The sequence below is a fragment of the Ceratina calcarata genome, unplaced genomic scaffold (genome assembly GCF_001652005.2).
Source record: "Ceratina calcarata isolate Rehan_Ccalc_2016 unplaced genomic scaffold, ASM165200v1 scaffold115.2, whole genome shotgun sequence".
NCBI classification, from domain to species: domain Eukaryota; kingdom Metazoa; phylum Arthropoda; class Insecta; order Hymenoptera; family Apidae; genus Ceratina; species Ceratina calcarata.
In genome coordinates this window covers 568,277-592,060 of record NW_017132446.1, presented here as the reverse complement: position 1 = coordinate 592,060, position 23,784 = coordinate 568,277, and the positions used below count along the sequence as shown (strand labels likewise).

General features: G+C 44.4%; 3 protein-coding genes across 3 annotated transcripts; all 3 read right to left on the bottom strand.

Annotated features, from left to right (window-relative positions):
- Window positions 1-16,926: 16,926 nt before the first annotated feature.
- CSP4 (chemosensory protein 4) lies at window positions 16,927-17,929 on the bottom strand. Its single transcript, XM_018022215.2, has 2 exons — window positions 17,671-17,929; window positions 16,927-17,231 (listed from the first exon to the last, which is right to left on the bottom strand). Exons 1-2 carry the CDS (start codon window positions 17,864-17,866, stop codon window positions 17,035-17,037), a joined length of 393 nt encoding a protein of 130 aa, XP_017877704.1. The 5' UTR covers window positions 17,867-17,929; the 3' UTR covers window positions 16,927-17,034.
- Window positions 17,930-18,011: 82 nt separating this feature from the next.
- On the bottom strand, window positions 18,012-22,192 carry LOC108623604 (E3 ubiquitin-protein ligase DCST1). Its single transcript, XM_018022202.2, has 6 exons — window positions 21,305-22,192; window positions 20,703-20,918; window positions 20,334-20,635; window positions 20,004-20,191; window positions 19,356-19,882; window positions 18,012-19,278 (listed from the first exon to the last, which is right to left on the bottom strand). The coding sequence occupies exons 1-6, from the start codon at window positions 21,593-21,595 to the stop codon at window positions 18,631-18,633; spliced, it is 2,172 nt and encodes a 723-aa protein (XP_017877691.1). The 5' UTR covers window positions 21,596-22,192; the 3' UTR covers window positions 18,012-18,630.
- A 100-nt stretch (window positions 22,193-22,292) lies between these two features.
- On the bottom strand, window positions 22,293-23,357 carry CSP3 (chemosensory protein 3). The gene is made up of 3 exons (XM_018022575.2): window positions 23,250-23,357; window positions 22,864-23,061; window positions 22,293-22,722 (listed from the first exon to the last, which is right to left on the bottom strand). Exons 2-3 carry the CDS (start codon window positions 23,057-23,059, stop codon window positions 22,526-22,528), a joined length of 393 nt encoding a protein of 130 aa, XP_017878064.1. The 5' UTR covers window positions 23,060-23,061; window positions 23,250-23,357; the 3' UTR covers window positions 22,293-22,525.
- Between the last annotated feature and the right edge of the window lie 427 nt (window positions 23,358-23,784).

The following is a 23,784-nucleotide window of genomic DNA, read 5'->3' as shown; positions in this document are numbered from 1 at the left end:
TGCTGCACGCGTAATCGAATCAAACGTTCCTCATGAACATTTTTGTACAATTAATTCTTCATTTGTATCATGCGTAACTTCAAAACGCATTCTTCCTATTTAATTATCCTGGTAGTTGCGCGATCTGTGCACGGAAGAGAAAGGAGTAACTGTTTTTTGAAAGTGTTCATTAAGCCGCAGAGGAGAGCCAGACGATTAACTTATTAACCTGTCTTCATAATATCTGCATAACGATGCGACTTCATTAGGCGTTGTATACTACTCCCGTGCGCGTGATCGCGTGTATGCGTGTACGCCTGTTGCTCGCGGAATCGCGCACACACGTGCACACGCTCATTGGACACTTTCACACGTACGTACGGGCGCACGTGTAAAAGGTGGACGCGTGTATGGCGAGGCCTGCGTGAAGAGGACGGGAGGAGGGACATCGGCGAACAAAGAAAATTAAATAAGAAGGAGGGAGAGAGAGCTAGTCAAACTGGCAGATTGAAAGAGGTAATGTATAAATATGCGACCACCCACTGCGACACCAAGCCCGACACCCTGTTCCATCGAATACGAAACAATTTTCGATTCTGATACGGACTGACGTCCCTCTTCCCCCGTGCGCTCCGATTACGGAGATCTTGCGGACATTTGAATCCAATTTCTTCAATCTTCGAACGGGAGGTCTACATTTATATTAGTGTTTTAAAGCATGTGGATTAATGCTGAGAAAAATGAAACTTTTATCAAGATCCAGATTACTGTACATGCAATAAGAATTTCTTGAGTTTTCATTAGCACTGTAATGAGTTCAGTTTACTCTGATTATGCTGTACTAATTTGAAGTAAGAATATACGTATGCAAGTTGCTCGGAACGTTCAAAGGGTTAATCTAAGATCGTGAAAAAATATTTGGAATAACATTACTTATGTTTGTGAAAACATAGATAGGAAGTATTGCTTCACGTCATTTAGTACGAAAGGAGCAATGGCGTTCATTGTTTGCGTGATGTAATGTCCGTGAACGATACGTTCCAGCGACATCGCAAAATAGAAAAAACACCGAGTCGAAATTTTTATAAGTTCTTGAACGATCGACCATTATCTCCGTTCCATACGTCGTCGACGGTGAACTGATACACTATAAAGTGTTAATTGAACTTACCTCTTTTTATACTCGAATTTTTATTTTAATTGATCTCCCTTCTGTATTTTATTCGAAGTTCCAGAATTGTTGAACGGATATTTTATGTATATTTCTTAAAAGTCTTAAAACTCTGAGAAACAATTGTTAATTTGATTCGCTATGTGTACTCCCCGCCAGGTGCAAAAAATATTGTAAGTATCAAGTAACGATCATGTGCGTGGATGCTTGCGTATTTATTACCGTATAATGAAACATAATTGAATCAATTAATCCGCGAGTACGAGTAAATCGATGCGATAAAGAACAAGAGGGACTGACCCAATCAGCGGTGAAATAAATTTCGCGGGTACGTGTAACAAAGTTCCAGTTACGAATAAAGGACACGCGGAGTGGAATGAGGACGGAGCGGAAATGTCATTGCACATTGTGGCCGCGGCTTCGACGAACGCACCCCACTACAGTCGCCGATCCGGCGATAACGCGCAGCATGCGGAGGGACCGTTAATAATTTTTACGACACTCTTAACTCGCCACCCAGTATTAAGCGGTCCTCTGTGGAAGACGAGCTTTGATCTTCGCCGACGCTGCATCGACTTAATGAGTGCGAGAGCGAGATAGCCGAGTGAGCCAGTCTGAAACAGAGTGTACGATCGCCCTGCACCACCTAACCCGAACCTAACTCAACTCCGCTCCTAATGGTCGGAATTGAACGAAACGTGGTAATCACATTCAGGGACCAACAAGTATCTTCAAGATATCTCGAGGTTTTCACTTCGGCCTAGTTGGGATAGGGTAGTGTAATTGTTTCTGGGTAAACTACCAGCAGCTACCTTCCCGTCGAAAAAAAAAAGATACATCTTCTAAGACCGAAGTTATTTCGATCTCTAATCGTTACTGACAGAAGCGACCAAGCGGTCCTTCCAATCTCAAAAGTTACGGGCAAGGAGATTAAGCTGCAGCTAACGCGGGGTATGGGGAGATGGAGGTAGCAACCAGTGAAGCCGTCACGCCACCGTTACCAGAGGTGAATACTGAACCACCCTTGCTTGCGGGTACCTAACACCCACTGCTCCTGTGAATTTATTTTCCACAATGCACACCTCTGCACTGCCGGTTGCATCGCTGCAGGCTTCTCTCAACTACGATAATCTTTCTGAAGAGAATGTTGCTAAAAACTAATTGTAAAAAATGATCACTTAACCCGAAGTTAATTCGTTATTACATAAAACGTAGGTATAAGTTACTAAAAGTAGAATGTAGTACAGCATACCTACCACTTGGTATGTAATTCTGATACGAATAGTAGTTGCTTTCTAACTTACAAGCACTAAAACATGCTGAAACATGGGGCTATAACGACTAATTTGCTGAGAGACGTATATAATCGTGTAGTGGATTATTTGAATGACTGAAATATCCCGTTTATGACTCGCCGGGTATGCCGTTGATATTAAAAGTAACGTTAAAAGATTTCTTCCCTCGCCATTTCATCCCGTCCTCACCTCTTATCTCCGTTACATTCTCTTCATTAGCGGACATAAAAATCGCAACAGGCAAAAAGGTGAACGTATCTGATTAAGACAAGAACACCCAGCAGCAGCGGGCCAATCAAAAATGTGTAATTCAACCTTTTTTTCTGGCCTTCCATTCAATAAGAAGGCTAGTAAAAACTCGGCGATCAAAAACCGGAGACCATTCATGGGAACAAAAAGGAGCGGCGGTGTCATACGCGAGGGATATAAAGAAGGGAGGACGAGTCGGAGAACAATAAGCAACAAGACGGAAAAAGAGTTGGAAAAAGAATGACATCGAGAAAGATAGATATCCTGATGGGGTGAAGTAGCTGGACGAAACGGGAGCGAGCGAGACGACCAGGAGGTAGCAGGAGGGAGAGGAGAGGACTGGGCACGGCGAACGGTGGACGCGGGGGAAGAAGAGAAGTCGACTACTTCCCTTACGCAAGACGACTCGGTACGCCGCGCCGCGTTCGTTCACTGCGTTGGCCGCGTTCAACGGTGCGTGCACATGAGAGACACGAGAGATGCTATCGGCCACCAAGACGGCTCTGGACTTCTCCACCGGACCACCCACCGGCAAAATAATAAACACGGAATGCGGCATACACGTCGGTCCGTCCGTCCGTCCGTCCGACCATTCGTTTGTTTCTATTTCGCAGATACCATCGAAAATAAGGTCTCCCGTCGATACCGCAGCTGGCAATCGACGATATGTACTAACTTCCACCGGTTGCTGTCCCGTTCAGATGCGCAACGCGGCATTGGACAACTACCGATTTACGGTGGCCATCATCTCCCCTTCGATAAAGAGGGATGAATGTGATAATAGAAATTGTTAGAAGATTTTACTGCGGAATATGTTAATCATACGTGGTCGCATTGAAAAGAAAATTGCATATCAGCAATTTTTAATCACATTCGACGAATGTCTGCAGAAATTAAAACAGACAGGAATGAAGTTGGAAATTGCCAGGAACAGCGCTCGTCCTATTAGCCTTTACGTCGATTTTCTATCTCGCTGCGTTGTCGGACAGCATCGTTAACCTCGATGCAGAGAGATGACTAATGCCGAGGATCGTAGGAGCGGTTTGCTAAACAGAGGATCGTCCTTTACCATTGTAACGAGGGGAATCGTTACTCTTCGTCGTGAGCGTAGGCTAGTCTGTTCAGAGAAAGAGAGGCAGAACGAAGATGATCGTAACCCGGGGCTATCTGCATCTACGACCGCTACCAGTGCTCCACGTCGATGGATTATCTGCGACACGTCGTCGTCCCTGACGCCGAAACACCGCGGGGACGTCGACTTCCGGTGTTGCTTGAACGATTCTCGACGAATTCCGTTCCGGACGGGGGAATTGTCATTATCTTCGTTGACTCGGCGGATTCTTTGTGTCCTCCCCTGTTCCTCCTGGCTACGTGCTGTTAGGAGATACAATCTCTACGGGTGGCGGTCGTTCGATACCGTGAACGCCGCACGGTTAGTGATTGGTAATTATCGGCCGATTATACGTAACGTAGCTCAAGCGTTAATTAAATGGTTCGAGTCAAAATTAAAATCGATATTATTTTTACAACGATTTATTGCCTTTTATGCCTCTTTGAGTTAGAGACGATTATCTCACGGAAAAATTACGAAATCATTTAATTACACAAAATTTCATCGAATTAGCTCGTGTCATGAAAAAATGTCAAGAGGTAAATGAGAGGGAATTGTAAGAAGGACGCGGTGAAATAGAATAGCGTTCGAGAGAAAGGTACAACGTAAAGGTGAATAGGGAGCGAAAGAACGAGGGGGGGAAGGATATCCGACTTACTAATTGCGACGACGTCGGTGGTCCGTAGACGCACCGCGGGCCATGACGAAAAGCGATACGGCCAGAGCAGAAAGCCAGCAAGGCCACGCGGCGCGATACGTCCCCGTGGTTAACCCGAATCGAAATCGTAAATCCGGCTCGGACGATTTGTAACATTTACCTCAAGGTAGTCTGCATACAAAGTCACGCTTGTTTGCGCCTCCGCGCCGCGCCACGCCGGGGCAAGTACTGAACGCAATTCAGTAGCAACGGGCATATCGTTTATTCATGCTTTTTCGTGCGCCCACCGCGACAATGGTTTCGTATCGCGTTCATCTAGGAATAAAGTATTAAAGGCGTTATTTATGGTACATGGAAGGAATACAAAAGTGGATAATAAAATAGAGATTCTTATGTTCGTTGTGTCTTCGATTCTCGTCGCCTCTCTTTTTTTATTCAATTGACACTGAAATCTTTGCTTCTTCTGAGACGATTCAATTACAGACATTTCACATCGGCTTTCACTGCTTCTTCGAAGGTGTAAAGCTTGTACTAACGAGATATTTATCGCAGCATGGAAATTCTTATCACAATGCATCTTAAGAAGACACTTTGACGAGGGTGTAGTAGATAATCCAGGCTTCATGCTATTTCGTTCCAGTATGGCCCTTTCCTCGACCATTTTTCCTCCTGCTTTTCGTATCGTAGCTGTCCGCACAGCTGTGACTAAAAGATACAAAGTGAAATCGTCCTGATCGATTCTTCTAGGATAAAGAAGTTAATCATTCTAATTCACCCAATGCCCATTTTATATCATCTAAACGCATAACTTCGTTCCTTTACGAGACATTCCGCTGTTGCTACTTAAATAAGACACTCTGTACATTTAATTCTTTTCTCATTTACATACGCCAAGGAACAGTGGCGGCTCGCCAGTCTCACAATGAGCCATTGTCCCTTGCTTCAATTCTCTTGCGAGGACCATCGCAAGCGCGTTTCTAGTTGTCGATAATTCTCCAAAACGAAATTAGAAACGCCGTTTACCGACTATATCTTTCACGATGATCTCTTCTTTTCCAGATATTTCGAAAATCGACGTTGAATAGCTATCCCGCTGTGCGAACAACTTCTAGTCAAAGGTGAGAAGCTTTCATTTTTCGTGAGGATCCGATGGGCTACTTTTTACATCGTTTCCATTGGCACGAGCTAAAGCTTCCGTACGGTTTCGCTCCGCTTCACTGAACGTTGCAATAGATACGCATTGTTAGGTCTAACAATGATTCCGATCATCACCATCTCTTTAACTTATATTTAGAAAGCGGTCCTGTAATTTACACGAGAGCGTGGCAATAATGCAATAATATCGCTGGCAATAAATAAATGTTGAAACAGATATGCGGTCCATAAAACGTAGATCCCGGTGCCATAAAAATAACGGTGCTCTTCGTTCGCTGTTTCGGTCGCGTCGAATTTCCGAAGCTGCTCCATTACGAGCCGCCCCCATAAAATAACCCGCACAATCGTGGCTCCGTACGGTGACCATGCCTCGAACAGTCGCAGTTTAGCAGAAGTTATCGGAACACGGGCCCGCACAAGCGCTGTCCCCGCGCAGTGTGTGTCCGGGGCCGTTTTCCGTCTGCCGTCATCACCGGAGGAAACATTTTTGCAAGACCGCGCGGGGTGGTCGCGGTCGCGGACGCGTAAAAATACAACGAGCATTGTTTTCAACCCTGCCAGAAATTCAGAAAGTCAGTAAATTTTCATACACTACCTGCCTCGGCCAGCGTGTATCCTCTTGTACAGTTTGTTTGCGTAGGACGGGGACCACCCAGGTCGCCTGACGCCTCTGCCGTATCCTCAACTCGGAATTGACTTAGCGGAATTCGGGGCGAGGGGCGAAAGGACGAAGGGGAAAGAGAGAGAGATAGAGAGAGAGCCTGGACAGAGAGAAAGGGAGAGAGCCGGTTTGTATGTAAGCAACGAAGCCTTTAACCCGGCTTGATCCGACACGTTATTTTTCATCTCATTGTCCGTCACAAGATTACGATTCCCCGCGTGGGGCTTCCGACGGTCAATGAGAGGCGCCCGGTTTCCTTCACTTTTCGCTCGGTTCGTGAAAAGTACCTGAGCCTGGATCTAGACACGTCAATTCATAATACTTTCTTCGGATACAAACGTGCAAGGATTGTATCCTCGATGTCTCGACAAGTTGACCAATCGATAATGATATGATCTCGTAGAAAACCAGAACGCAGTCTCTCTGTTTCGTCGGATTGAACGTTGGGTCATCCCCTTCATTTGTACCTCAGTGATTATGCGTATTCAATTTCCTCGTCTAGCGATTTACATACGTCCTCGTTAAAAAACGCTTACATCGTCATCAAGCGAGTGGAAGGTACGGAGGAGAAGGAGAGGGTAAAGAACGTGGCACGAAATTCTCTCTTCCTTAGCCCCGGGGCGAAACTCCGAACACGCGAAAGAAATTCGAAGGCGAGTGAAGAGAAAGCAACACTTATCTGTCCCGCGCATAAATACTGCAACGTTGTCGTTGTAAAGTTGACGCGGAACATACTTGTTACGTTCCTGCGGGACCGTGGGCCACCGCACCGCATCGGCTGCAACTTCTCTGGTTCGGTGCTAAGTAAAATGATATATTGCGGTTAAACGCGGTCCCCGGCCGCGTGTGCGTGCGATACATGCACGTACACGCGCGTTACACGTCGCCGCGCTTAATATCGAAACGGTGTTGGTGAGTGGGCCACCCATGGCGTCCACGCTGGACCACCCAATGTGCCGCGCTATTATAAGGGGCCTTCTCTATACTTCGCACTTTACCTCGATCCGATACTTCGTTGCTCCCCTTTAGGTAACCCCTTCGCTTCGCTTGAGCGCGGCGGCGGCGGCGGGCCCTGACACGAACCCAAGAGGCGAATCGAACCGGGACAAGCACTTTTTTTCAGACGATGTCGCGCTTGTTATCCATTAATCAGTCGGCTGTTCCCTCAGATTCGAGAGATATGTTCCGCGGTTGTTAGTTTGTCTAACATTCGGTACATTCGCCGAGTACCGGTGTAAGTGTACACCTATGTGGTATATGATGTATGGTAGAGAAAAGTTCTCGGGTGAAACGTACACGAGATGCGAGGATACGATCGATCGGGTACACGAGGCTAATTATCATTAATAAATGTTGCGGTCGACGCTTTCCAGTCGGCGTTAGCACGTGCAACGTGTTACCTACACAGGCTATCTTTGATTCTCGTGTTTCTCTTCAAAGCGGTCAATTTCATGAATGCCTCAACAGTCATTCATTAATGATATTAGAACTTCGTTCTATCTATCTGTTTTCCTGCTTGACCGAAGCTAAGAAATAATTAGTTATTTCGTATGGCTACAATGATTCATTTTGTTTATGCATTTGAAATTAGATCAATATGAAAGGAAGTGAAAAATGATACGCATCCGCGAGTGTACGCGGTATATAAGAGCCGCGACACGTGGGCTCGATCCACGCGGACGTGTGCGTGTGCAAATCGTGCATGCCAACTTCCGCGGTGTACCGCCTGGGTGGTCCGCGATCGAGGTATATACGGGGATTAGATAGCTCGATAAGACGTACACGCATTTATACGCACACCCCGTCGCGGTTACGTAGCATCGCGCGACGCGACGCGCCGTACTTCTACCCACAGTACATATTCCCTTGAAATCGTTAGCCGCGAGCTGATGGAAATACGGCACTAACGATGAATTGTGAGCAACGCCGCGCCAGGGAATCTCGACCAGGAATTATATAATTGAAATTTTATCTCGGTGTTCAAACTGCTGCACCGCAAACCGTCGCGACCGTTTGATTAATCGCTGAAAATATTTTCCATTTCTACGAGAAGTCATTTCTCTTAGTCGAATTTTTATAAAATATTTTGTAACGTTTAAACGTATCGATTAACGAATTTCATTGAACTCCGTCGTGTCATCGGCGAACGAGGACGATCGTAATAAATGACCGAGCCGTACGACGGACACGTAGCTCACCTCGTAAATCAATTTCATCGCGCGAAACGTTAACGTGATGCGCGACATCGGCGCGTGCTTCGCTTAGAGACGAGGGGATTAGGCAAATTTCATCGCGGACGCGCTCCGCGGACTGCAAAATCAGCCGCGCGAACGGTATCGATGATAGTACCACTTCCGCCGCGACGTCCCAGCCGGGTGGTCCGCGTTTAAACGCGAAATTTTCGAAACGGGCGTTACAAGCCGGGACAAAATGTAGCCCGGGCCGTCGCGGAACCCCTCGATAACGCGGTCGGGACACGAGCCGAATCGAGAATGGAACGACCCGATCGGTTGCGCAAGTCGATTCGCCTGTCGAAGAACGACCGATCCTCATTTTTATTTCACTCTCTTTTCTCTTCGAGGCAATATAACCGGCGTAGAAACGATGAAATTAGGCAAATGCGTCGGGGAGCAACCCTCGAAATTTTGCCAAGAATACTTTTTGTGGTTCCGATCAATCTTCTTGATACGTGAAACGCATATCATTTTAGATAGATAAAGCTGTATTCGTTGTTTTTCTAAGAGAATTTGTCTCACTTTCTACTGGCTTTCATTTTAATAATATATGACATTGATCTTACAGTTTTGTATCTGAAACGAAATGTAGGAAGCACAAATGCCGACGGGCGACCGGAATGCATGCAGCGGGGTGCGCGTGTACAAGAAAAATTTGCATAACACAAGGTTGCAAAACACGCGATGGAGGTCGGCCATACGTGCCCTCCTCCCTGTCCCTCGGACGTTACAATACCATTACCGTCGATAAAAATCTGTCACTCGAAGGTACGAATTAATTTCAATCACAGACGCGACTCTCCCTCGTGGATCCCATGCAACATGTTATAATAAACCGAATGAAACACCATTCGCTGCGAACGTTTCACCGTGTATCAATTTCTTTCAAACCGCTGGTTTCTTTGCATTTTTATTTGCTTTTCCTGTTCTTGATCGTCTATCCACTTTCTGCATTATGCATTACTCAGCAATATACAATTTCAAATACGCATCGGGTTGCGTGCACGTATCGTCTGGCCGCGCTAAATGCTTCAATTATTAATTTACTTCGCTCACAGGTTCGCGTCGCGTAAGCAAAGACGAGTGCAACATGTTATCCCGTGTAATGACGTTCTAGTACCAGTGAACTCACGCGATCTCCTTGCTTCGTCTTGGAAAGTATCAAAAGCGTATTCTCCGATGCCTTCAGGCGAGCAGAAAAAAATTCGTTGTTATAAAAAATGTATGTTCAGTTCATTAGCCTTTGAACGGTGACTATTTTTCATACGTTCAATTAAAAAAAGATCCTTAATTTTGTAAAGAGGAGGCGTTATTTCTTACATTTTTAGCAGGCTAACACGCAATGCAGAAAGTATTTCCTTACAAAGTACTGCTTGTCCGTCAGCTACGTACCATGTAATCGCCTTATCTAATTATACCGGTCAATCGTTGCTTTATTCCCCTTTCTGTTCGAATTATCAGTAACACGTCGATCATGGACACGTCCGTCTACCACTGACCGCCAATCTTGTAATCAACCGGACGTCGTACGATCATGCTTTACTTTTCAATCGTTTAACATGCGCTTACACGCGATAGCAAACGAACGGTGAATTTATAGCGATCGAAAGATCCCCGGACCGCATCGGTCTGTATTTACGGCGCCGGTGGTCGGTGCAGACCGCGCCGCTTATTAAACCTTATTAAATGTTTTTCCGGGCCAATTTCATTCAATTATACCGCGGTGCGCACGACACGGTAATTAACTTGTACGTACGTACCATTTCTAGAACCGGGCGCAGCCGGACTTTTCGCAAATTGTATGTCGGGACTTCCTCCCGATCCTGTTCTCGATTTGAGAGAAACCATTTTTTCTTTTCTTTTTCGTCGCCATGCGTCGCGTCGTTTTCTCATAGCAAGTAGACGTTTTAAGATTGCCTCTAGCTATCGATCGTAAACGCCGTACATAAAATCTTTAAGGAATTTTATGAACGCGTTGCCACGTGACTGGCTTTCCAACCCATGTATCATACACGTATGTACTTTTGATCGTCGTTTAAATCCTTTCCGTTTTTCCCATTCAATGGTTTTAAATAAGTGCTAGATAAATTTTCTACGTAGAACGTCGTCCTGTCGATTCCGGCATGTCGAAAATAAAATCAGCCACCGTCTTAGGTAACGAGTTGGGCAAGTAAACGAGGTTCTTAGAAGACAGGAGCCGGAGTTCTTTCTCGCGTTTTTCGAATAATTTACAAACTCTCAATTTTACGGTTCCTCGTAATCTCGAAATTATCGACGTGCGCGTTCGCACACGGATCGTACGCCGCGGTACCAATTAAAAAGCAGTAAAAGTTCAGGGGCAGGCTCGAAGAATTCGATACCCGGGCAAGACCAGCAGTTCCTCTAACAAGATTATCCTTTCGTCGAACGGCAACAAAATTACGCTCGTCGGCTCTCTACGCGTGTTATTGAGCGATTCCGCTTTCTTGTTGCTCGTAACACGGTGCAGGTACCGCACGTTTCCTGAATCGGCCCGTGACGTACGATCGAAAAATCGTCGGAACTTTCGGTCGTGAATTTACGATGCAATTAACCGAAAATCGTAGTTCGTGCGGCGACTAAGCCGTTAACGAGAGATCCGATTAAGGATTATTACGACTCGGAGTAGATCGTTGGAATTTCAATTTACCAAATGCTGCATAGACGAATTGAGGAAACTACATTCTCGAGACAGGCGAAATCAGTCGTGTAAAGATAGTAATCAAAATCTCGACTGTAGACTTCACAAATTTTCTATTTTTTACATAACAAAGTTACATTGAATAATCTTTAGAATCCCCGAGCTAAACACGTACATTTACAGGTACCTGAAGTACCTCTTCATTTCGCAATCAAGTAATTTTAGTAATACCTATGATTTGTATTCAATTTCCTTCTCTCGCTCTCAGTTCTTTTACCCGTCGTATTAGTCAATCATCAAATAACAGCTGAACAGAATTGCAAACCGCATCAAGCATTTGTTCCTCAGAAAATACCTACTGGGGTTTCACAAATGAAAATAAGCTTCATAAATAAACATTTTATTAGAATATGAAAAAGTGTGAACATTAATTTTTATACAATTATCATGCAATTAATTTCGAGCCGCGCGTTCTTATTTGAATAAAATCCGGCCGGTCTACGATTTCTCCGAAAACGATCCAACAGTATCGACACATCGCAGCCGCAATCTGTGGCCGCGATTTATCTTCCGGGGCCACGTGGAGGCGTAGCCCGTTTCATGGCAAATTTGTCAGCCGGTCGATCATTAAACGAATTCGTTCGGTCGTTCGATTAGCGATGAAGAAGTAGGAAGACAAGGAGGAGGGAGAATAAGAAGAAGAACCGGAGCACTGTCGCTGGATAGTATGGATACATACTTACATATCGCGTCGTGTACTAGTGGCTCACGCACCAGGGCCACAGAGGAAAGGCGAATACAGCCGTCTTGGTTGCACCCTGAAATAAGGTAGCCCCGACAACGAACGAACGAGCGAAGGAGCCGACGTGGGTGGCCCCGGAGAGATTTGCCTTCCGCTAAATATCGCCTTTGCGCCCTCGACGTGGGTGGCCGTCTCTCCTTCTCTCGCTGGCCGAGGGGAATCCTCATCCTACTTGGCCTGCCCGGGCTTCGCCCTCCTTCGTCCTCCGTCCGGGAGCAACCGTTCCTGTCTCCTGTCCTCCTTCTCCTTCTCCTCCTCTCCGCCGATATGTTTCTCTATGTATGCGTTGATATTCATGCGGGACCGCGAGGAGGATTCCTCGGTAAGGAAACGGTTCCAGGGAAAAGAGAGCGGCCCTTCTCGACGAGATGAATGGGTGTTATTATAGGTAAAGGTAATGAAAGATATTGTTACGCTGTAATAAATAGTATACGGAATCCGAAGCCGGGGCCTCGGCTCAGCCTCGAGACTCCGAGCTTGAACCAAGAGAGACGGTAATGATCAGTGTTCGTAGCCGTTTTCCTGCTCGGTTTATTGGCGCTGCCTGGCCAACCCGTTTGAGGGTAGATTTAGTATTTCACGGGAAAATTAACCTCGATTAGAACCGGAGAGGTAAAAGAGAGGAGCGGTCGTTCCTTTCGACGCGGAGAAGGGTTAATTACCAACTACGCAACTACGAGGAATCATTTTTTATACCTTGTCGACGATTAAATGTTAAATGATGCGCCTCTTAACGAGCAGCTGCTTAATACAAAGTAATAATGCTTATGTTATTTATTTGTAAAGAGAAATTTATAATAAAGTCATGTTCATTGTGTGTAATAGTCATTCGAAAAATTGTTATTGCCGTTTCTAAGCTCCTCTCACATAGTCCTTTATTTTCCTCCTGTGAATCACTTTTCTTCGTTCACAATGTAAACCAGACTGAACGAAGGGTTGAAGAACTCTTAAGTGGTTGGTTTGCGGAATCAATTAGAACCCTCGAGGCGTGCTACGCGGAGGAATGTCGAACGCCTGCGACTCGCGAGCACTGAAATTCGTGAATAGGGAGGATCCGTCGAAAAGAATTTCACGGGGGGAGGAAGAACGGTTGGAAAAAGTTGTGGAATTGTATAAATATCGTCTGGCACGCGTGCAAGAACCGGGAGAGGGTGTTTTTACACCAGAATCGCGAGTGAAAAGAAGCCTGGGTAAAGCGGAAGAGAAGAACGATACGTTTGGACGAGAAAGAGAACGTGGCGTATAAGTCAGAAGGAAGGAAGGTTGTAGAACGTAGTGCCGCGGCTGGAGCCAAGGCCCAAAAAATACGCCGACGCGACGGGTCAAACAATAATATTCAGTATTTTATTCGCTCCCTGCCCAGTTTCACCCTTTTTACTTTCCACCTTTTAGGGCCGAATACGCGCGCGCACGATCGTTGAACCAGAGGAAAAAGGACTCGCGATAGGTCGTGGTAGCGATCCGAGGAGCAGCGAAAGGGAGGAAAGAGAGCAACGAGACGTGAGAAGGTGAATCGAAGTGAGAGTGGGCCCGGTGAACCAGAGAGGGCTGCGAACCAGCCAGAGAAAGGAGAGAAAGGAGGGAGCCGAGCGATCGGACCGAGGGAGAGGGAGGACGAACGAGGGACGGAGAAGCGGACGGAGAGGCGACACAACGCGTGTGGTCCACCCCGTGCTGGACGACGTGCAGGACGAGACCAGGACGACGACAGCATCTTATCCGAGACCTCCGGATCGATCGATCAATGGCGAGATCGATGCCTTCTCGAGCCAGACCGATCGAGTATGTGGCACGCTCGGGCGCACAAGTATTTTTCACCCTGCAGGCGGCGGTGGCCACGATATGAAGAACTGGTATCGTAGCCTCTTCTGGAAAAAAATCTGCCTCCTCTTTTTGCTCTTTTCGGGAAATGAATTGAAGATCATTTTTGGAACAGCAGGTGATGCATGTAATCCTTATCGTACGCCTCTGTTTCGAGAGTCTTGACGAGCACGCATTTCCTGACGTAGTCGACAGATATTTGATAGGATCAATATTGCAGTCGAAAAATCGCGTAAAAGCGGAGGCTGTGTAGACGGGAGTGCTTATATTACCGGAACACAGCCGGCCGCCTAATGCTAATGCAACTACCATTAGCAAGTAGTGAATCGAATGTAAAGTCGGACGTAAGGTGGGACCACACAGGTCGACGGCGCAGGGTTATACGGGACCAGCAGATGCAGTGCCCCATAAACAGCGGGGCAGGACCACCCAACGCGCTTGATCCTTCGTTTCGTTCCTTCGTCTGTTTCCTTAATAACCACGATAGCGGCCTGTTCCAACGCGAGAAACGCGTACGCACACAAATACCCGCGCGTACATGTGACTCGCTCGCGCGACAGCTCGCGAGAGTGAACGCGTAACGCACGCGCGCGCTCGCCGTAAATACCAAGCGTAACGCCGCCAATTATCGTAATTTAACCCCGCGCCTTGCTCTCGCCGATTCCCTCTGTGATTAAACGAGTTACAGTTTGTTATTTGCCCTCGAAATTTTGTTACCGTCCACCGGACACGATTTAAGTCTCGCGCATTCCTCATTTTTATGAAAGCATCGCGGAATTAATTCTTAGTTTAATTATAAGTCAGAAATGAATATTTATATCAACCTTCGACGACGTAAAAGTACGTCTTCTGAGCGATATCGTTTTTTTATTACTTCGACACTCGCATTCATGCATGAGCATCAAAGAGGGCTGAGAGGAGGGGACGTATTTTACGATTCCAAGGTTTCTCAGATAAGATGAATATAATTCGGTTGTACGCAGCATGTCACGCATTAATTAACCGTTCGACCAAAAGCTACCGTGTGCGGGATCATTTATTCGAAACGGGCTACCTGTTTTCAGCCAGCCGGGACACGTGTGCACTTTCTCACAGGCCAGCTTCGGATAATGCTGCGTCAGATTAAGTTTCGAGAAGAGATAATGACAATCGTAGCTACTTTAACGGAGTAACGATGCTTGTTCGTCGATCCTCGCGCTATCGGTTCCAATGACAGCGTCGAGCACGATTTATATCAAAAGATACAGCGCGGCAGCTTTGACTACTGTGAAATGATGTAAACGACCACGCGTTACGAAATGAAATTACTCGTATAAATATCAGACAGCGAAGCAACCGTATGGATTTATGATAAACACTTTTACGGCCAAGCCTCTGAGACGTTCAGAGAGAAAATTATGGAGACAGATAATTACTTTGCTAATGCGGTAATTATAAATCAATACGAACTCGAACTTCGATAACCAGTAAATTAGAATACTGTACGGCTAATGAATAGATCGATAATAAATTACTAGCTTTTCCGTTGATACGTGATTCTCGTGAATGCGTGGACATCCATGTTCCACTTATAAATCTCCGCGTCGATTTTAAACAACCGCACGCGTATTCTAGTCTCGTGTTTAGTCGACGGAGCTTTATCACTCGGGGCAAGGCTTACGGATTGGACGCGTTCAGGAAACATGATTTATGCCGGCTTAATAGTTTCACGACGGTTCCCCGGCGTCCAACCAGTTCCGTAATCCTGTTTATTACTTCAAAAGACGTTCCACGGTGACGGGTCTATCTATGTGGAATTCAGGTATCGCGCATTGACGAGGAAAAAGAATAGAAGCCGTAGCCGGCAATAAAGTGTCCCGAAGAGTTCATAAAAGTCGCCGCTTTCACAAAACGCGCCCCTTCTGTCTATTCGACAGCCACCGCGGTCCCATTAACTTTTACCAACACGCGATTGACCGTCGGTTAACGTCGTCGACGCAATTTTCGGTTTGTACACGATACCCCATTTTTATGTTCTTTGTTTCTAGTCACGCGCCTGTTACACACTTGCTTCGGGACTGTTTCTTTTTTGTCTCGGTTCTTTTTCCCCTCCTATTTCTTCGCTTTGGAAATCTCGGACTTCTAGGAAAGCAGCAAAGGATTGTGAGTCCTAGGGATCCCGACCACCCACGTGGATCGGGGCTTTACAATCTTCTTGAGTATCCGGATACGGGATATTTTCGGTAACTTTAAACCGCAAAATGTAGCACAAGATTGCAGAGTGTGCGCTCCTCGTCTTAGTTTTCTTCGGAATGACGCACGGTAAACGGTAGCACGAGAAGGCTGTTGTCAATTATACATGCTAGAGGTCCACGTGGAACAGGGAAATATGAAACAATACCATTTTTTTTTAATGGACAAGCATCTACGAATCTAGGAAGTGTAAAAGCTAGTATCATTTTTCATACACACAATCTGATGAACGAATTACATAATTCATGAAACATGTATATGTGTGCTCACTCAATAACGATTTTCTTGCTATTCATCGCTCGCGGAGGTCAAAGTCACGGAGCAAGAAAAATTGCATGTGTAATTGAATTGATTGCTTCTTATTGCCACGACAACGATCACGTAATTGATTACAAATTGAATTCAGCCTCATCGCCTTGTTACAAAACGATGCAACTGCTTGCTCGAAATTTCTTACGTATGAATTGCAATCGGGTAGTCACTACGTTCTCTATTTCTTGGAACGATGAATCAAAAGGATTTATAAAATTTTGCACGCATTCCACGAATGCATAAGCATCCATGGCCTAAATAATTGGTTCCTAAGAACAATCAGAGGAGGTACTAATTTGCCAGACCTGGTTTTTCTCCTTTGTCTTCAGTCGAACCTGAATTAGGTCCTGCCTTTTTAGAGTTGATAAATTAGTCGTAGACTCATTAATCATCGTTTGATTAGCTCCGAATTAATTACCGTTCCGAAACGACTTGTAAAAGATTGATTCTGTTAATTGAATGCAAATCAGACGAGATCTAAATGCGATTTGCATAAAAATGGGCATATTTACTTTCTGTCGTTGCTTTTATAGTTACTGAACGTATACAAATTGTGAATGATGCTGCGGGGTAACAGGGGAATAATATAAGTAAAAAATATTTTATTGAAATTATTTTATCTTCAAGTCTGTGATAAACGCAATGTTACACGTATGCAATATAATTAGAAACAATTAAATGATGTTGCTGATTGCTTAGTCAAGTCCCTTCTCTTTAACTTGATTTTCAAGATACTGTTGCCTGTAAGCCCCGGTTGGATCATACTTCGCCTCGAGGAGACTCCAGTCTTCCTCCCTGTTATCAATTAAATAATGCGAGATTTTGTCTGCGAACTCCTTCTGCTTCTCGCTGCAGGCTGAGCATTCGTGTTCCAAGGCATCCGGCAGGTTCTCTGCAAGTTCATTTCATTTATTTTTACTCGAACTCATTCAGAAGAATTAATAAGTAAGCGGTCAGGAAAATTTCAAACAATTATTGGACGGTAATAAAAAATCCTACTATTAATAAATCATATCACTTTAGTATCCCAAGGAATAAACTAAGCTAAATTAAACGCGTCCCCAGGGGCTATGAATTTTCTCGTAATGATCTCGCACGCTTTCTTCCAATCAGGAGCAAGTGTACTCGCGGTGCAATAAATTCTATATGTGAGTAATTGTAACAGGCGCAAGGATCCACCCTTTTTTTCCAGATGGCCAAAGGATGCGTAACTGATTTAATGCTCGGCCTTGCCCTTCGGCAACGGCGATCGTAAAATTGCGGTCGACCGTGGAACAGCGGCGTTGCGAGCATCACTGGGGATGATTAATAATAGTTAATTAAGTACTCACTCTTAAGTTCACTGGCATCCGGTGTGCAGGGACCGCGATTCAATAAACAGTTCACGTAACCATTCAGAAGCCTCTCGCTGTTCAATATAGCGTTGATATCGACTTCATCATATTTAGTAGTGTACTTCTCGTCGCAAGATACCTGGACGAGCAGGAAACACAGAGCGGGCACGAGGGTAGTCAGGAAAGTGTTCATCTTGGACAGTACAAGATTCGCTGTTACTTTTCCAATCACTGGACGTCGTCCTCGTTAGCGTGCAGGTCTTATATACCTCGGCTACGGTTCGTTAGTCGCACGAAATCGCGACCGATTGCTTATCATCTACGAAGGAAATTGTATCCGCGGCGTAATTCGTTCGGGAAAAAATGCGCATGTAAGGGTAATTTTCTTGATTTTGTTTGATCAACCGAGTGATTACTTCATGCATGCTGACTCGAGTTAAAGAGACATGATTCAAGGAGGTTCTTCATTAACATGACTTGAGATCAAAATAAGCTTTGATTTCGAATTGTCTGTGGTATGATGAGATTTTCTAAAAGTAGAAAACTGATTCATTTTGTATTCTGTTCAGGCGTGTCTCGGTCCTTGTAAATCCAACATGGTAATTGCGCGTTTTAAGTTCTCGTTTCTTCCTTATGAAACCGGAGACTTCTTGTCGAGTTCGCTACGTGAGATTTATATGTACAGACGGTCTTATATCATCCCCGATGATATCGTTGCTTCCCTGACAATGCCACGTTAAGTGTCATAGTTCCTTATGGAAATCTATTTTCATCAAAGCTTAATATTAAATTCCCAAGGTTATCATACATACAACCATGAGAATGAATTCTTTATTTCTATTCTTACTCGAATCCTAAATCAACCAATAACATAAACGTCGCAATGTGTTATGAATACATAATTAACATTAAATAAATTAAAATGATTATTCAGCATTATTAAGACTGGAGCACTGTTTAAAAATCGCTACGCTGTGTATCGTATCCTTCGGTGTCAGTGTCCGGCAAATCGGCACAAGCATAGCAGATCTTTCCCACATCCCTCCAGCATTCGGCGCAATGCAGGAAAGTGCAACCGGGAGTGGTGCACGCCCGATACTTCGGCCCTTTCCTGGGCTCCGGATCGCCACAAATCAGACACCTCTCGCGGGCACAGGCGAAGTACTTCAGCCATCCGAAACGATCGGGCCACTTCAGTCTCACGGCCAGCCAAAAATCAATCTCGTATTCCAGACGACGAGTTCGTACCATGTTCATCACTTTGGCCTTCATAAATTTCGCATAAGTGATTCTCCGCCGTAGACTCTCGTTGTAGAGGTAGAGTACCCGTCTCTTTTCCCTTCGCCGGTAGAAGAACGAACAAATGCCTCGACGCATACGTTGCGTGTAAATGGACACGAATATCAGCAGAAAAACGGCGACGAAGGTCCCGTAGATCTTGAAGATCATGTAACCGGGCAGTTTCGTGGGTCGGGGAAGGCAAGCCTTGTTTGATACGACCGTCTTGATCCGTTTCTTCACGTTGAAACCGCGCACAGCGCTTCTTATGAGCGACGCGATCACGCCTGTGCCGCGAATCTCTAATGATAAGTCATGGTGGCCTTCCTGTGAGAAGAAATCGTCCGGGTTTCCATCAAGGATCGCAAAACAGCGAGCTAAAGTCTCATGGAAATAAGATTCACCTGAGTGTACTCCATGTAAGCGTGTCTTCTGATCAAGTCTAGCGCCTCGTAGAACAGCCAGTCTAGGATAACGAAAATGCTTGCTGTGATTAATTCCAGAAGCAGTTTGACCACCTGCCCCGTCACGTGAAAACCTTCGGCTTTGCTCGGTTTCACGCTGTAAGGATCGACGAACTGCCTCCTCTCGATCTTCTTCAACGGCAGCAGCGTCATGCTCCCGCGAACCTTTCTTCTCGCGTCTATCCGCCGGAAGTAAGGCGTCACGTAGATATTATCGTGCTCGATATCCGTCAGGTACTTGTCGTGGTAACTCTGGGCGCTGAGGATGATCTTCAGGAATACGAACGACAGGCACCTCTTCACGAAAGTCATCACGGACTCGAACAGTCTCTTCCTGACTACAAACTCGTGTATCACTGCCTTGGCAGCATTGGCCGAATCCTGGAGATCCAGGATCACCGCAGGCTTTTTCACTTTGTACTGGAGTTTCGCATCCTTCAGGCTCCTGCTGAACTCGTCCCGAGCACCTTTGCAGAAGGATCGCCTCGTTGAACTTTAACACACGAACTCGAGGTATAATAATTAACTTTCAGAATTTTTGATTACCTTATGAATGATTAAGCACTTACTTAATGATAATTTATGTACCTTTCAAGGCGACGTATCCCTCACCGATACCACTATCGACTTTTCCTTCAGGATCACAAATGCTGGCACCACCCATCGCTTGTACCAAATTGCAGACGAAAGTCAGCTTCATTGGCCAACATAGAAGCCAACCAACAAATATGGTCACTTTTTCATAGCACTTGTTGTAAGCTTCACCGAACATATCCCTGGAGCATTATGATATTAAAGCTACAGATTTTATGTCTAATATTTAAAATTATACAAAATATCAAAAGTATGATAATAATTTCATTTTTTAATTGTATTTTATTTTGAATAAAAGTCCTCGATCACATAATTGGAGCATACCTACATCTTGCTGCGCCTCGAGTTAGCTGTTCCTCGCACCGAGCCTCGATCTTCTCCTTGTATTTAGCTTCGTACGCTTCTGCTTCAGATTTCGCTTCTTCAATTTTTTTCTCATGCTTCTCTTCGATCTCTTTGCTCCTTTTCGTGTCGCCTTGCAATTCATCCATGTAATCATTTTCCTCTCTGAGTCGCATCATTTCCTCTTCCCCTTCGATCTCCTCGACGATGGGGCTCATTAAATCCCTCACCGAGGCGAGGGTGTCCTTTATCTCGTTTGCATCGGCTTTCATTGCCACAATTGCCTTTTAACGATAGAATGATTATTAAATAATGCATTATATTACAGTTTTTTTTAACAAACGCTTATACCTGTTGAAACGGCTTGAACATCAAATCAAATCGTGTCTTGGTAAGATTGTATGTCAGTTGCGAGGTGCAACCGAACGTTCTCACTACTTCCTTTGCGTTGTACACCAAATTAAATAGTGGCCCCGCTATTATGTATGCAAAAATTAGCGCTCTCAACATACTTCGACCTGCTCGGCCAAAAAACGCCGGAACCGTCAGGATACAAACGCATCTTATCTATAATAATTGTCATAAAATTTTAAATTCAAACATGAACAATATGTTCGACTATAAGAATTAATTTCGATGTTACATAGAAAACAACGTAAATCAGGCTCAGTAAGGTAATGTGTGACGGATATTAGCAAAAAAAAAAACCATTATCTGCTGACACAGTCTATGTGTCATTTCCACAATCATTCAATCAATCTTCGACGTCAATGACAGCTGTTTGTCATAATAACTTCGTATTTTTTTGACACTGCATAATTACCTATACTTAAATTAACAGTATTTCTCAATGAAATTGTCGTCCTTCAAGTCGAAAATGCATACTGAATTAAATCTATTAATTGAGCTAATTTTCATTCTTCTTACTACTTCGCTTTTACGTAATTAATCACCTGAATCGACGATGCACATCCAATGGACAACATGATAGTCACGATGCCACCCAAAGAGACGCTGGTGTACGGATCGAATTGCAGATCAACAATAATGCATTCGTATAAAAGAACGCCCATGAAGAAGCCGAGAAGGAAACCGATAAACGCACGCGATCTCTTATGAGTGCCAATGGGATCGTAACAGATGTGGAATAAAGTCGGACAGGTCTCTAAATAATTCTTGAGGAAGCTCTTTTTGAATTTTTGTACTCGGAGACCGAGATTTGTTACATTCTCCAGGCCAGGCATGGCCGCGACGTGTGTTTGAAAATTCGTGCGTTATGTGCAGCTCATACGAGCCGCGTTGCATTAGTTAGAGAAGATATCCTTGACACGTATGGCCTTTATCCTTATATTGCTCTCTCCTTCTTGGAAACTTTTATTAATTACCAGGTTAGATTTCTGAATGACGAAGCTGAAGGGCAATCCGTCAAAGTTTATCCTGAATTATTGATAGAAGTCCATGAAAAATGCATATTTCGTATAATAGAGGAAACTTCAATTCGATGACAATTTCATGGATCTCTAATTTCATTTAATAAATCAGTCGTGGAGAGAAATGGAAAAATATGTATATGAAACACCCTAAGGAAAAGCGTTTTGAATAAAATTAACTCGATTGATCTAACTGATCAAAGATAATACTCGTCACGCAGGCTCGTTGCTTTAGTCTTAATGACGAACATTAGATTCAAGGAAAATTACAACAGATTTAACTCCAAGGATGTGATATTAAAATTTCTAGCAGATCGCTTTCTAAATTATGTAATCGGTCGCTCCGACGAGCGAGAAGTCTTCGTTGAATACGTGGTATTTCGAAACGAAGTTGTTTTCGTGCGTAAAATCAGAAACAGGAGAATACGAACGCGTGCATATATTACGTCCCCGTAGAGTTTAATGAACTTTCGATAGTTTTATTCTCAAAAAAACACAGACTCGAATTCAATGCGATTCAACATCATTTTTATTCATCTCTTCATCTATCTCATACAATTACGCTGACTGCCACGTCGAATTCGTTTTCCCGTTTACTTCGCACTCAGTCGTGTTACAAAAAGTTTCTTAATTATCGCTGCATAGCCCGCGTTCAGTATAGGTGCGAATTATTTTATCCGAAAGAGCATTCAGATTTATCCTCGGCTTCGCACCTCGCGCAATCCTTCCGTGTCTTAGGTGAGTTTAAACGGACACGCCGAGCTCCTTCGCTTGGTTTTCGAATTTAGTTCTGTATTTCCTATCAGGATCGTACTTGTTCGCGAGTTTGTCCCACATTTCTGGCTTCTCCTTCACCAAGAACTTGATCACCTTCTTGACCACCTCCTTGTGTTTCTCGGAACATTTGCTGCACTCGGTCTCCAGAGCGTCAGGCAACGTTTCTGGACAAACAATAAAAACGAATTAGTAATTGGAAAAATTTTCTTAGAACTGATGGATAATTGGACACACGTTCATATGAATTCTACCGATATTTCTTTATATTCGATCCATTGTTAACAAATATAATTTGATGTACTCACTCTTCAGCTCAGCTCCTTCCGAAGTGCATCTCCCCTCGTCCATCAAACACTTAAAATAATTAGTGAGCAGGCGATCGCTATGTAGAATTTGGTCCACGTCAATATTGTCGAACTTACTCGTGTATTCGTCTTTTGGACGAGCTGCCACATAAGCGACAGCCACCAAGACGAGCAAACACAACACCGTAGTTTTCATGACTGTCGGAATAAATGAAATTAGAATTAGAATTGACGACAATGAATCTGGTAATGAAACGATGTCCACGAGTGTTAATTTTTTTTAAAGAACTATTCGATATCAGTTGCTTCGCGTTTGATTTTCTCAAGTACGTATCTGATAGCTCGTGAGAAATCGAACACTTCTAGGGAACGCGCGAGACACTCACCTGTTACGTGTTAGCTGCGATTAAATGTAATTCTAGAAATGATCCGACTGACGGCATTTATATATGCCCAGCCTCCGGTGGTAGGATTAAATCGTAGAGGTTCAAGGTGGACGAAGTAGGTGGGAACAGCGACGATTCATACGAGCCCCGACCCCACTTTTGGTGCACCTTCACCTTTGTCTGGTGGTGGAACTTTTGGAAAATATTCGACACGTTTATCGATTCAACGATGACGCACAATTTAATGCCTTTTTTTTCTTGTTTAGTCACGGATGCCTCGTACACTCAATACAAACGTAGCAATCTCCCCCGAAGAATGATTCCACTTAAAGAGGATGCACGTTAGACCCGATCTTAAAATATTCACAGATCTTTTTTTGTTCTGAACGCCAGTGTGGATGGAATAGAAAAATTTGAATTGCAAATTTTCGTCTTAATAGTTTTTATTAAGAATTTAAGGCATAGTAGTATAAATCAACGATTTTAATAATTACGACATGGCAGGATAATCGATTATAAAAATCTCTCAGACAAG